Raw genomic sequence first — 14,689 nt, forward strand, 5'->3', positions numbered from 1 at the left:
TAATTTGAAAAAAAGAACTTAAAAGTCACCCCTTGAGCATCATGTATTACACGCCGTTATTTTAAGGCTCTACTCATCTAAAATGTCTCTCCTCTGGAGGAGTTTGCTACATGGCTGGTTTCACATTTAGCAAATTTAAAAGAGGCATTTGCACTTGCGGCCAGTCATCAAAAGGGAATTTAAATAATCCTTTTAAAGGAACTCACCAGCCTTGCCAAGTAAGACTTAATACAACCCACTTTGCTCTCTGATAGTGCCATTTAACATGGGAGAGGTGCAGGTTTTGGAAGTTGATTGGAGCTCCCCCAGTGGCCCTGTTAGGGACTGCATTAACAAGTGTCGAACTCAGCTATGAGTACGTCCAACATTCAGTCCCTACTCCATTCCAGGTTAACTGATCTCAGCTCGGGTGCTGGTACGGCTGCTGCAATTGGCTTTAGTTTCCATTGCATTAGTAAAAGGAAACAGAGGGTGGCACAGTAGCACAGTGGTTAGCACTACTGCCTCACAGCGCCAGGGACCTGGGTTCGACTCCCAGCTTGGGTGGAGTTTTCCCCATGTCTGCGAGGGTTTCCTCCGGATGCTCTGGTTTTCTCCCACAGTCTGAAGACGTGCAAGTTAGGTTGATTGGCCGTTAAATTGCCCCTTAGTAGTATCAGGGGGACTAACAGGGTAAATACATGGGGTGTGGGATAGGGACTGGGTGGGATTGTGGTCAGTGCAGACTCAATGGGCTGAATGGCTTCTTTTTGCACGAGGAATTCAATGAATTTGAATTCTATTTCTTGTTGGAAAGTGTATGCTGTGAATGTTGCTCATGGAACAGGAGTGGGTTTGGTTCGGATATCCTCCTGGGTGGAATAGTTCATAAATACCCTTGGTCCAGACATGCATGTGAAGAATGCTTTGTTGAGCTGAGCTACCGGGGAGAGGCATCCATATAGTTGCACTGACAGGCACATTTGGACAAATTGGGTCCAAGTTGGTAACTGTGCTTAAATGTATTCCTGGAGATTTAATCACATAACTTTCCCCCCAAGCTCCACCAATTAGATGGCCAACACACCCATCCTTGTGATGCACTGCCTTCCTACACCAATTGGAAGCTAAAATGACTCATTACCCAATTGGATGATGCTTGGTTATCAACCAAACAGCCTTTTTCCCCATTTTCAATATTTCTATTTCTGGCAAAGGGAAATGTTCAAAGAAAATTAGAAATGTGTGTAAATTTATATTCCAATGTCCTGGAGACTGATGTTCTATCCCTGCAGACTCCAGTTCAAACCTGGAGGGCGGCAACCCTAATCTCAGTATGTTTTTCTACCATGTACGGAACTTAAGCACAAGAGGCCAGACTTATAAATTAAGAAAAATGAAAGAGAATAGGAAATGAAGGAGGACTTTTTTTGACAAAAGGGTGATAAGCGCGTGGAACAGATTACCAGCATAGGTAGTGGGATAAGAAACTGAAATTGGTTTCATGTAGGAATACAAGTTTCTGCCAACAAAACAGATTCAGGGTTGTTGAAAGTGCTATGGTCTTGATCCCAAGGCACCTGTTCCCATAACCATAGCTCCTCCACTGGCTTGTTCACATAGCCTACAATCTTGGTTTTCACATGTCAGGTTCCTGTTCTCTGCTTATTCAGTCCCAACTTTTACAATGTTCATTTTGAATTGATTTGATTTGATTTATTATTGTGACATGTACTGGGATCCATAGAATCCCTACACTGCAGGAGGCCACATGGCCCATCGAGTCTGCACAGTCCACAATTCCAGCCAAACCCTACCCCCGTAACCCCACATATTTAGCCTGCTAATCCCCCTGTCTCTAGGGGCAATTTAGCACGGCCAATCAATCTAACCTACATATCTTTGGACTGTTGGAGGAAACCAGAGCATCCAGAAGAAACCCACACCGACACGAGGAGAACGTGCAAACTCGACACAAGCAGTGACCCGAGGCTGGAATTGAACCTGGGTCCCGGGCATTGTGAGGCGGCAGTGCTAACCACTGTGCCACCTGGGTGTTAGGAGATAGTGAAAATTATTAATAAAATGACAAGCAACAGGAATTATCCATAGGGATAAAACAGGGTCAGGTGATAATTTGAAGGTGAAATTAAGCAGTCTTAGTGATGGACTTAATGGCGGCTTTGGAGTATCTAGCACAGCGTTATACTCGGCCCTGCACCAGGCAGTGTTTTTCCTGGCTCAAGGAGGAGTGAGATATTTGCTGGCTCTGTCTTTAAATGTCACACATGTACTTACCAGCTCACAGTGGATTCTCTGCCCATGCAAATCTAATAAACATATTGTCAATTATTAATAAAATGACAAGTAACAGGATTTTTCATTACCCTGCTCAAATGTGTTTTTGAATACATTCCCACAAGCAGTTTTCTCTTTTATGCTATTATATAATTAACATGACAGCAAAGTAAACTTTGAACTCTCCTTTTTTTTAAACTGAAGGTGCCTGTGGCTATTCTGTTATGAGTGACTGGGTGTCACTTGCTGCTTACATTCTGTATTCATAAATTTAGCCCATTTCACCACTTGCGGTGGCTTTTTCTAACTCTATCATTAACAGTCACAATGTCACATAATCCAAAAACAGGTGACCAACGGTTCAATTGGGAAGTGGCCCTGCCTCTCCTGAAGGAGCCGACCCTCAGTGGGATCCCGAGTCATGAGAGCTACCAATTCTTGTGGTACCTTCACCAAGAGGCCCATCTTGATGTGTGAGTGTAGATGATCTATGGGTCAGAAAGTGCAACTGTGGCATGTATCACAATCAAGCCCAATCTTGCTCTCACCCAATTACAGACTCTATTGAACTAGGGTCACTGTATCATGGCGAGGTGATGGGACCCCACCTATCTTTCCCTTTTAGCCTATTGAGCCAGCGGCCAAATGTAACACATTAGGCAGGATTTTCCGGCCATGCTCACCCCAAGGTGGAAAAATCCCACCCGAGGTCAACGGATCTTTGCACCACCATCCCCCTGCTACAGTTCCCTTGGTGAGTGGGATGGGGAAATTCCCCCAATAATGTGCTGCCCGCAATCAACGATCTCATTACAAGCTGGGGTTCACACTTCCATCTGGCTTAATACCACACAGAATTTACCCACTGGGCAATCTCAGGTACAAAAAAATCTTCTTCTGCCCTTTGAACCTACATTCTCTAACATGTCCTTTTCAGTGGAGTCAGAGGTAGGTAATGGACAGAGAAGTACTTACAAAAATCTAGTGGGTTCAGTGTGACACAATCGCCTCACTATTTAGGAAAGATCTAACCGCAGGTCACGCAGTTAGTAAGTCTCATGGTAAAGAAAGATTTGAACAGGGGACACTGAGAAATGCAGCACTTGAAGACTCTATCTGAAGTAGCAGACCAATGGTTTAGGGTCAATATTTGACACAGCTTCTAACCTGAGCCACATGAGATATCGCTGATATTCTTTTGCAGAATGTGGGCATCACTGACTAAGCCACTGCTACTTGCCCTTGAGAAGGTGGTGGTGAGTTGCATTCTTGAACCACTGCAGTCCATGTGGTGTAGACCCACAGTGCTGTCAGAAAGGGACTCCTAAGATTTTGACCCAGTGGAAGTAAAGGAATGATGATATAGTTCCAATTCTGGATGCTGTGTGGCTTGGGGGGAAACTTACAGGTGGTGATATTCCCAGCTGCCTTAGTCCTCCCTGATGGCAGAGTTTGCGAATTTGGAAGATACTGTCTCAGGAGCCTTGGAGAATATCTTTGGGAGGAAACCTAGAAAACCATGGCATTTTATTTTAATCTATTGGCCTTAATGCTCTGTGGGTATTCAGAGTCAACAGTGCTGTCTGAAACCAGAGCAACACGTAGGCCTGGCCAGATAGCAACAGCAGGTTCCCTATCCTAAAAAGACGTTAGCAAATCAGTTGAGTTTTAAGCAACTTTTGTGATAAATTTGCCCAGTTCCAACCCTCAAATTATTGGATTTACTAGATTCAATTTGCCACAGTGGGGACTGAACTCATGATGTGTACAATGCAAGTTCAATGGAACAAAAGCAGTACAATAATGTAATAATTGGGATGGCATCACAGACTTCCTATGAACAAACATAAGGGATGTTAGCAAAGAAATAGGCTGCCTGCAGTCCTTTCAGCAAGAAAGTTCAAGAAATAGGAAGGTCATTTAATTGGTACAAGTATAGAAAGAAAGAAAAAAATGAGTGTAGATGACCTAATGTTTGTACCTTTCCTCATGACTGCTCACCCATGCTACACCATTGGTATCTTCAGCCTTCAGAACTCATTCCCTAAATCACTTTACCTTGATATCGGTCTTCAAGAAATTCCGATAAAGTCAAACATACTTTGCATGTATATTTGGTCAGACGATGTCTCATTCCTGCTTCCTATCATTATTCCCCCCGACACTTTCCCCACACCACACCCACTGAATGAGACATTGCATTATGCAAAGGTTGCGATGAAAATACAAGTTGCCGTTGTCCTTTACGGTTTTGGCAGGGAGGCACGGACCAGATTAACAGCTGGTTCTCTCAGCTCCAAATAGTGGGAATGACGGAAGTCTTAGCAAAGGGAAGGGGAGAAAAACAATAAATAGTGCTGTTAAAAGTAACTTTTCATTACATTATAAGGAGGCTCTCAGAGTTGAAACAGCGTCAAGAGGTTTGAGTTTCAAGTGTTCTGTCAACTCAGTAATTCTTAACATTGATTTTTTTGTATAACTGTGAAGTGAAATTGTGAGGTTTGTCATCAATCAGACTGGTGAGGAGATGTCACAGCACCACCCCTCTTCCACTAGTCCCTGATGATTTTCTCAACAAGGGTTCAATGGGAAAAGTACAAAACAGACTTGAGAGTGTTACTCCAGCCCTTACCTCCACACCCTGCACCTTCAACTTCATGTGATCCTCCCGTGTAGTTTTCCCATCTTTCCGTTTCTTCCAGCAGTAGCCATCCTTTCTGTATTTCACCTTCTTCCTGTTGTATAGGATCATGGAGCCATTCTGGGGCCTGCAATATTTCAAGGAGGAAACAGGGTTGGAAATAAGGATACAGGACCCAAATAAAACAGTTCTAGGGGCACCTCTCCCCATTTGAAAACAAACAAGCTTCTGCCTTTAGGACACTAATTTTGCCTTTAGAGAATGGACCACTTTCGTGCATGTTATATCTCTCTTCGATCTTACTGTCCTCGGCACATTGATTCCTACTTGCAATAATGCTAGAGTCTTCAGATGTCTCTCCTAAGTGCAGAAACTTCATGACTGTAAGGGTCAAATTTTACAAGTAGATTTTATGGATGAGATTCAGGAGTGATGCATGTGGTGTTTCCTGACATGGCCTCTGAACATCTGTCTGAACCTTTCCCCTCCTTCTCCCAGGAGTCTTGAAACCAATTGTAGCTCCGTTAGTGTTTCCCAGACTAAGGCTAATTAACATCAGAGACTGGGAATTGAACCTGAGGTGTGCCTGCACTTGTTGGCCCATTATCATATCTTTATACTGAGCCTGGTGCACATCACTGTTAAAAAAATTATAGATCTCCCTTTTTAATTGTCTCCACACCATCACCAATCCAACCCAGAACAATTCCGCCGTATATATACATTACATGACTCCACACTAGTGGATCATATAGCTAGACTTCAGCTCATCCAAAGGTTATCTGCCCTTATCCTAACGCTGACCAAGTTACTTACACTCATCATCCCTGTGATTGCTGACTGACACTAATTCCCAGTCCAGCAATGCCTTCATTTTAAAATTTGCATTGTTTTCAAACAAAGTTGCCTTCGATCTCTGGCAGTCATATCAAGCCTGGAGACCCTGTGCTTCTCTAATTCTGGCCTTTCACACGGCCCTAATTCTAATTGCTCAGCCATTGGCAGTCATGCCATCAGCTGTCTAGTCCCTAAGCTCTGGAATTCCTTCCAAAACCCTTTTGCTTCCCTCCCCACCTTTAAGAAGCTCCTTGAAAATGATATCATTGATAAATATCTCCTTATATGGCTTGGAGTCAAATTTGATTTGATAATCACTCTTATGCAGCATCTTGGGATGCTTTAGTATATTACAGGCACCGTAGGAATGCACATTTTTGTTGCTAAACAGACTTACTGTTCTGTATTCCGCCTTTTCATGACAACCTTTTCTCCTATCTATCTCAATTACTGTTTTCGTTGTAAAAACTAAACAGATATTTTGATATCAGTATTCCTTTCACAGACAGACAGGGATCAATGAGGTCTCCAACACAAGTGGATGAAGGGTGTCCTTTCGATTATCAAGATTATGCTAATGAACCACTTATTGCTTGCATCTTGGGGAAACACAAGTTATATTTAGCACATGAACCATCCTTAATCTTTCTTTGCAAACACATGCAAATCAGAAAACATCGGCTGTCAAGCTGCTATAATAATCTGAAATAGTCAACCAGTGAGTGTAGGTACTGTACTTATAGGCTCTGAGCTGATTAAGGTTGTCCCAAATAAATTTACGCTTTGCAATAAAGTTGATTAGGCATTTTAGCCTGAACTATATGCTCCGTTAGCATGGTTTTCGACAGATGACAGTACATATGTCTGCAGTATGAGAGGCATTTGGTTACTCTGAGACACAAAATGCCCAACAGCTTCAGATATAAAGCTGTATTTTGGAACCAAGGCTAGCCAGAGATTGTCATTGGAAATTGTCTTTCATGATGAACATGAAGTGGAAAAAACCAAATTGCCACAAACGCCACCCCCAGATATACATAAAGATAACTTTAATCAGGATATTTTTCCAACAAAGCCCTTCCTCACCTGTTCCTCTTGTAAAAGGCAAAAGAAAAAACTCAGAACACTGGCTAACAAAGGGTTAAGGACTCAGCTAAGAGGCTGTGAAACAACACACTACTCTCTCAACTTAAATTTTGCCAACACAGAACTTCTGTTGCAATGATAGATCGATAAACAAGGGAAAGACAAACGCCACACATTACTGCTATTTTTTTAATCTTTTGTTACAGCTAAAACTGTGGCAAGTTGGCTGCTCTCTTATCTCTTCCCTTACACACCAGCTCCTGAGAATGCAATGCCTGAAGACCCAAACAGATAATACAGTGAGATTTGGCGGATTGCCTTTTGATAGAAACGCTTGCAAAGAGACTCAGGTAGAAAACAATCAATTTGTTCATTTATGTCCTTAAAGGGCCCCATGCCCTTGTAAATGTATTCCATTTCAGACTCAGATACACTCACATAATTTAAGATTGTCTTTTCTCTGTTGTAACATCAGTGCTAAATTTTATTAAGTGCAAATAAACATTCGTCCTGAGGTGAGCCTACGGCAAATTATGACTTCTTATTTACACAGTGGTGCTTCCTTCAAGAGGGGAGGCAAAGGCCTAGTGGAATTATCACTAGTTAATAATCAGCTAATGTTCTGGGGACCCAGGTTCAAATCCCACCATGGCAGGTGATGGAATTTGAATTCAATAAAGAAAAAGCTGGAATTATGAATCACGGACGACCATGAAATCATTATCAATTGGCGGAAAAAATCCATCTGGTTCACTAATGTCATTTAGGGAAGGAAATCTGTCTTCCTTACCTGGTCTGGCCTTTATGTGACTCCAGAGCTACAGCAATGTGGTTGATTATCAACTGCCCTCCAAGGGCAACTAGGGATGGGCAATAAATGCTGACCAGCCAGCGATGCCAATGTCCCACGAATAAATAAAAAAATTATAGGGAGGGAATTTTCACAGGTAATCCTGTGTTGTACTGATGCTGATGTTAGATTGGGGGATATACTGATCCATGAGGTTACATCTGTGGTTGAATCCAATTCTGCTGCTGATGGCCCACAGTGTCTCATGGATGCCCAAATTTGAACTGCTCTGAATCTATCTCTAATAGGGCCACACAACAAGGACTGTGCAGACTTTACTCCTACTAATATTGTCATGGACAGCAGCATCTGTGACAGGTAGATAATGTGACTGGCATTATTCCTGGTTTGATTAGACCTAAAATTAGTGTTCAAAAATTTTGGGCAGGACTTTCTGGCCACATTCTCCCCAAAACTGGAAATTCTCACCTGAGGTCGATGGACCTTTGCGTGGTCTGTCCCCCGCCCACTATGATTCCTGTGGCAGGTGGGACTGTCACTCTGCTAAAAGGATCACCTGTATGCCAAACAGCAGGAGCAGCATGCAATAAACAGAGTAAAGTGATCTCACAACCACGGGATCAGATCAAAGTTTTGCGGCTCTGCTGTATCCACCATGATGGCAGTGGACAATTAAACAACTAACTGAAAGAGGAGATTCCAATACCATCCCCATCCTCATGATGGGGTAGCCCAGCATGCTGGTGCAAAAGGCAAGGCTTTGCAATTATCTTCAGCCAAAAGTGCTGAACAGGGAGGGGGATGGTCAGAGTAATTGCTCTTGACATCAAGGCAGCATTTTTCCCAATCGTGATTATAAGAAGCCCTGGCAAAACTGAAGCCACTGGGAATCAGGGGAAATTTCTCTACAGGCTGGAGTCATTTCTAGCACAATGGATGATGGCTGTGGTTGTTGGAGGTCAATCAACTCAGTTCTAGGTCATCGTTGCAGGAGTTCCTCAGTGGGGTGTCCTAGGTCCAGCCACCTTCAGCTGTTTCAATGACCTTCCCTCCAACATCAACTCAGAAGTGGGGAATGTTCACTAATAAATTCAGCACCGTTCACTAATAAGTTCAGCACCATTCGCAATTCCTCAGATACTGAAGCAGCCACTATTCTTATGTACCAAGACCTGGACAATGTTCATGGTACACAAGTGGCAGTCAATGGCCCTCTTCAACAAGGAGAATCCCCCTAATCATTTCATCTTGACATTCGATGACATTATCAGCGCTGAATCACCCATTGTTCATATCCTGGGGTTAACATTGACCAGAAACTGAAAGGGACCAGCCAATAAAGTGCTGTGGTTGCCAGAGCAGCTCAAAGGCTGGAAATTCGGACAGGAGAACTCCCCTTGACCCCCAAAAGCCTGTCGACAAGTCAGGAGTGCGATGGAGCGCTCTCCGCTTGCCTGGATGAGTATAGTTACTACAACACTCAAGAAGCTCAATGCCATCCAGGACAAAAGCAGTTTACTTGATTGGCAAACCATCCACCAACTTAACTATTTGTTCCCTTCACTACTGAGCATCGAGGTAACAACGTGTATGATACACAAGATGCACTGCTGCAACTCAACAATGCTCCTTCAACAATATCTCTCAAGCCTGTGATCCTTACCACTTCGAAGGACAGGGGCAGCAGATGCATGGGAACCATGCATCCCATCCAAGCCACATAGCATCCTGGCTCGGAAATATATCACCGCTCCTTCACTATGAATGGATTCCTGGAACTCCCTTCCTAACAGTACCATAGGTGAACCTGCACCAGATGGACTTCAGCAGTACAGGATGATAGCTCACCATGAGCTTCCCAGAGGCAATTAGGGATGGGCAATAAATGGATTTGCATATGACACCTACACCCCATGAAAATATTTTAAAAATAAGGCATTTCAGTGGAGCATTACCAAACCGAGCCACTGATGGAGATATTACGACAGATGACTAAAAATTTGGTGGAAGAGGTAGCTTTTAAGAAGCAAGAGGGAAGAAAGGCAGAAAGCTTTAGAACATAGAATCCCTACAGTATAGCAAGATGCCATTCGGCCCATCAAGGTCTGTGCCAATCACAACCTCACCCATGACCTACTCCTGTAACCCCACATATTTATTCTGCTAACCCCCTGACACAAGGGTCAATTTCAATCCACCTAACCCGCACATCTTTGGATTTTGGGAGAAAAGCAGAGAACCCAGCGGAAATCCATGCCGACAAGGGGAGAACATGCAGACTCCGCACAGACAGTGACCCGAGGCTGGAATTGAACCTGGGACCCTGGCACTGTGAGGCAGCAGTGCTAACCCGTGCCGCAATGCCACCCATAGGTTTAGGAGAAACTCGCAGCGTTCGACAAATTCATTGGAAAATAAGTTCCCTAGTTTCTCAAAAAAGAGAAATATTAAAAGGCCGTGTGGTGTGAGTAGGAGAATGGGACTTGACTTATGTGGAGTATGACAACTTGATGGATTGAATAGCCTCTTCTGTACTGTTACATTCTTTGGAACTGGCGAAGGGGCTGTGTGCACCAGAAACAAAACACGGGGAGGACCACTATAAAGGGAAAAAATATCAGGGCATTAGCCAAGCATCTGTATTGTTTAATATATTAATAGATTATTTTAGAAGTTTTATGTCCAGAATAGATTTTTCTAATGACTTTGGTTGTTCAGATAGATTCCAGTAAAACCAGCGATCAGGAATTGCTTAGTATGGAGACTCGAACAAGCTCCTCGATTCACAAAATTCATAATGACTGCTTTTTATAAAGGTCTCACAATTTTTCATTTACCACATTGTTAATCTCTACAGCTGGAAATTAATATTAATGTACTGGATGTGAGGTCTTCTACATCTTACTTAGCATTTTATTTGTGGCTGCACAGTGTCTATTAGGAGTCTTTTTCCCATTATGTCTGATAACATCCCATTTTCCCCACGCATTCTCTTGTCCACGCGGAGACAAGGACAACCCTCCAGTACCTGACCTATCGGCTACCCCTCATGTGCAATCGTCATGAGGCTAGTTGACCGCAGAGGCATCACATAGAAACATAGAAACTAGAAGCAGGAGGAGGCCACTTGGCCCTTTGAGCCTGTTCCACCATTCATTATGATCATGGCTGATCATCAAATTAAATATCCTGATCTCCCATTCCCGCCCACACCCCTTGATCCCTTTAGTCCCAAGAGCTACATATAATTTCTTCTTGAAATCACACAATCTTTTGGCCTCAACTACTTTCCATGGTAGTGAATTCCACATATTCACCACTCTCTGGGTGAAGAAATTTCTCCTCACCTCAGTTCTAAAAGGTTTACTCTTATCCTTAAACAATGACCCCTGGTTCTGATACCCCCATCGGGAACATTCTTTCTGAATCTACCCTGTCTAACCCTGTTACAGTTTTATGAGTTTCTATGAGATCCCCTCTCTTCTAAACTCCAGTGAATATAATCATAATCATTTAGCCTCTCCTTATATGGCAGACCTGCCATCCCAGGAATCATAGCTTAACCTTATCCTACCCCCCACAAAAAATTCCAGTAGAGGTCAATGAATTGAGGTGACTGGGGACAGGAACCAAGGTTGAGTCTTTTCCTTCCAAGTTTGCACATTCTCCCTATGTCTGCGTGGGTTTCTTCCAGGTGCTCCAGTTTCCTCCCACAGTCCAAAGATGTGCGGTATGGTGGATTGGCTGTGCTAAATTGCCCCTTAGTGTCAAGGGGACTAGCTAGGGTAAATGTGTGGGGTTATGGGGATAGGGCCAGTGTGGGATTGTTGTTGGTGCAGCCCCGATGGGCTAATTGGCCTCTTTCTGCACTGTAGGATTCTATGAGGAAGGGAGGCCAAATTTAGCACCTCAACAGTTCTCCTGGCAATGATCAGCTAACTCAAGGGAGACTTCGAGTCAGTCTTGCCACCTCTCACAGGCAAGGACTGTCCTTGTGAACCCTGCTGTTAGTCAGAGAGACATTTCCCTCCTTTCAGTCACAAATCCCTTGCAACTGATAATCCTGGAAGTGAACTCAATCCAAGCAAGAAGGTGACCCAAACCTGTTGGTGATACATTATCCAATTTCACAGTCTCTGGGAGACAACATGGAGATAAAGATTTCGGGTTAGCAGATGGCTTGTTTCATTAATCAATGAATAAAGATGCAACATCGGGCAACATTGACAGAGCCCTTCGCTGTTGGAAGGAAATCCTCCGTAAAAACAATGTGCAGAAACATTCATTCCAAATATAATTGATAACATTTGTTTCCAGAGGGCTTTCAAAATAATATTAGATAAAACTGTGGCTTTCCTGTGGTGATGCTCGTGCTTACAGGAGCAATACTGCGTCAAATCACAGCAGGAGGTCCCAGCCACGTTACAAGTGTATCCTAGGAAATTCTATCAACAAAATCAGTTTGTCATTTGGAGGGGAATAAAGTAACGAAGAGATAGACACAGAGAATCCTGCAGTGCAGAAGGAGGCCATTTGGCCCTTCGAGTCTGCACCGACCACAATTCCACCCAGCCCCTATCCCCATAACCCCAAGTATTTACCCTAGCTCACCCCCCTGACACTAAGGGGCAATTTCGCACAGCCAATCAACCTAACCCACACATCTTTCGGACCGTGGGAGGAAACTGAAGCACCTGGAAGAAACCCACGCAGGCACAGGGAGAATGTGCAAACACCCAAACCAGGAACTGAACTCAGTCCCTGGTGCTGTAAGGCGCAGTGCTAACCACTGTGCTGCCCATAGAGAGGGTGAAATTGGTTCTCGGTATCTAGTGCAAAGTGGCCGATAGCAAAATGGCATGTATTCTACAGCCGGTGTGATTTCCTTTTTTTTAATCAACTTGAGTAGGAAAGATGACCAGCTGGGGTATAAATTACACAGCCAATTCCTCAGCAACCGACTTTATGCAACAACTGTTCAAGAGCACCTTCACCCTCATAGAGCTGGGGGTGACACACTATACATCGATCCTTTCAGTAAAGCACTGATAGCTTGGAACAGCTGAAGAGTGTCCAACATACGCCATCAGTAATCAAAGCAAACAGAATGCTGAATGATACAAGCCAAAGGCCAGAGCACAAGTCAGAGACAGGCACACTCAAACCATATAGACACCTGGTCAGCTTGATGCCTTCATCCAATTCAAATCAGAAAAGAAATAGGATTAAGAAGCTAGATGTAAGATTGAGCAATATTGGCTATCACCTTTGGCAGAAGGCGGCCGAGAAGTGACTTTACGAAGGTACATGAGATAGGAAATGGTAGGATTAAGGTAAACATTAAGAAGGGCAAGGAGATAGAAGTTCAAACATGAAAACGGCAGATTGAAGACTGATGTTACAAAGTTCTCCACAGAGAGAGTGATCAATATATTGAATGGACTCCCAGACAGAGCACTGGATAGAATAACTCGGGAATCTCTCGAGGAACAATCAATTGCTGAAATGGGAAGCAGTAGGCCATTTCTGGATGGGTAAGTTCAAGTCACAGAATCTTACGGCAGATAAGGAAGCCAATCAACCTGTTGCGTCTGTGCCAGCTCATGAGAGGAGGTGCCCAATTAGTCCCAAACACCATTATCTGGAAAATTAGAGCTCTTCAGGTAATCTGCCTCCACCACCTTTTCTGGTGGTGCGTTCCAGATCTTAACAAGATGTGAAAAAAGCCTCCTCATTCTTATTTTTGCCAACTATTTTAAATCAATGACCTCTCTGCTAACAGGCTTACTTGGCAGAGAAAACAGCTTTTCCTGATTTGCTTTGTCAAAGTCCGTCATCATTTTGATGGTCTCTATTCATCACACTTTAATCTTCAATGTAATAAGGAGATCAATCTGAGCTTCAATCTCTCTTCCGGGTCATATGGTTTTCTCCATCTCTGACCATATTGCCAACTTTTGAGAGTAAACTTCGTTCTTTCCCAACAAATTACTCTAACTCCACTTCAGAATAGTGCGCCTGACGTACTGCTATGACAATTCTATTTCTAACACTTGCCTTGCCTGTGAACTCACTGAGTCACTTTGCCTGGTTAGTAATAAACTGTAAGTTCATTTTCTTAATTATGAATTCCTGTCCACTAGAAACTGTATCGAGACTGCCCCATTTTATATCCTGTAGGTCCCTTCCGGGTAGCAGTGAGAAAATGCTTTCATTGGCAGTGGCACAGCGGTTAGCACTGCTGCCTCACAGTGCCAGGGATCCGGGTTCAATTCCGGCCTCGGATCACCGTCTGTGTGGAGTTTGCACATTCTCCCCATGTATGCGGGTTTCCTCCCACAGTCCAAAAACGTGCAGGTTAGGTTGATTGGCAATGCTCATTTGCCCCTTAGCGTCAGAGAGATTAGCTGGGAAAATATAGGGATTACAGCGATAGGACCTGTGTGGAATTGTGGTCGATGTAGGCCAAATGTCATCCTTCTGCACTGTAGGGATTCTTAGATTCTATCCTTTGGCTTCATTGGTCAGAACATTGAATACAGAGGTTGGGATGCCTTGTTGAAGTTGTACAAAACATTGGTGAGGCCACACTTGGAATACTGTGTATAGTTCTGGTCACCTACTATAGAAAGGATATTATTAAACCAGAAAGAATGCAGAAAAGATTCACTAGGATGCTACCGGGACTTGATGGATTGAATTATAAGGAGGCTCTGGAGCATAGGAGGCTCGGGGTGATCTTATAGAGGTCTATAAAATAATGAGGGGCACAGATCAGCTACATAGTCAATATCTTTTCACAAAGGTGGGAGAGTCTAAAACTAGAGGGCATAGGTTTAAGGTGAGTGGAGAGATACAAAGGGTCCAGAGGGGTAATTGTTTCACACGGAGGGTGGTGAGTGTCTGGAACAAGCTGCCAAAGATAGTAGTAGAGGCAGGTACAATTTTGTCTTTTAAAAAGCATTTAGACAGTTACATGGGTAAGATGGGTATCGAGTGATATGGGCCAAATGCAGGCAATTGGAGATAGTTTAGGG

At 43.5% G+C, this 14,689-nt stretch overlaps 1 protein-coding gene across 5 annotated transcripts in view; it reads right to left on the minus strand.

Annotated features, from left to right (window-relative positions):
- Positions 1–14,689, minus strand: part of LOC145359990 (calmodulin-binding transcription activator 1-like) — a 1,101,467-nt gene that overhangs the window by 529,130 nt on the left and 557,648 nt on the right. For all 5 annotated transcript variants that reach the window (XM_080214885.1, XM_080214883.1, XM_080214884.1 and 2 more), the window contains exon 4: positions 4,910–5,045. In XM_080214885.1, coding sequence (XP_080071011.1) covers positions 4,910–5,045 — 136 coding nt within the window. The remainder of the gene's footprint in view (positions 1–4,909; positions 5,046–14,689) is intronic.

This window comes from Carcharhinus amblyrhynchos, chromosome 30 (assembly GCF_965287045.1).
Source record: "Carcharhinus amblyrhynchos chromosome 30, sCarAmb.v2.hapA, whole genome shotgun sequence".
Lineage (NCBI taxonomy): Eukaryota > Metazoa > Chordata > Chondrichthyes > Carcharhiniformes > Carcharhinidae > Carcharhinus > Carcharhinus amblyrhynchos.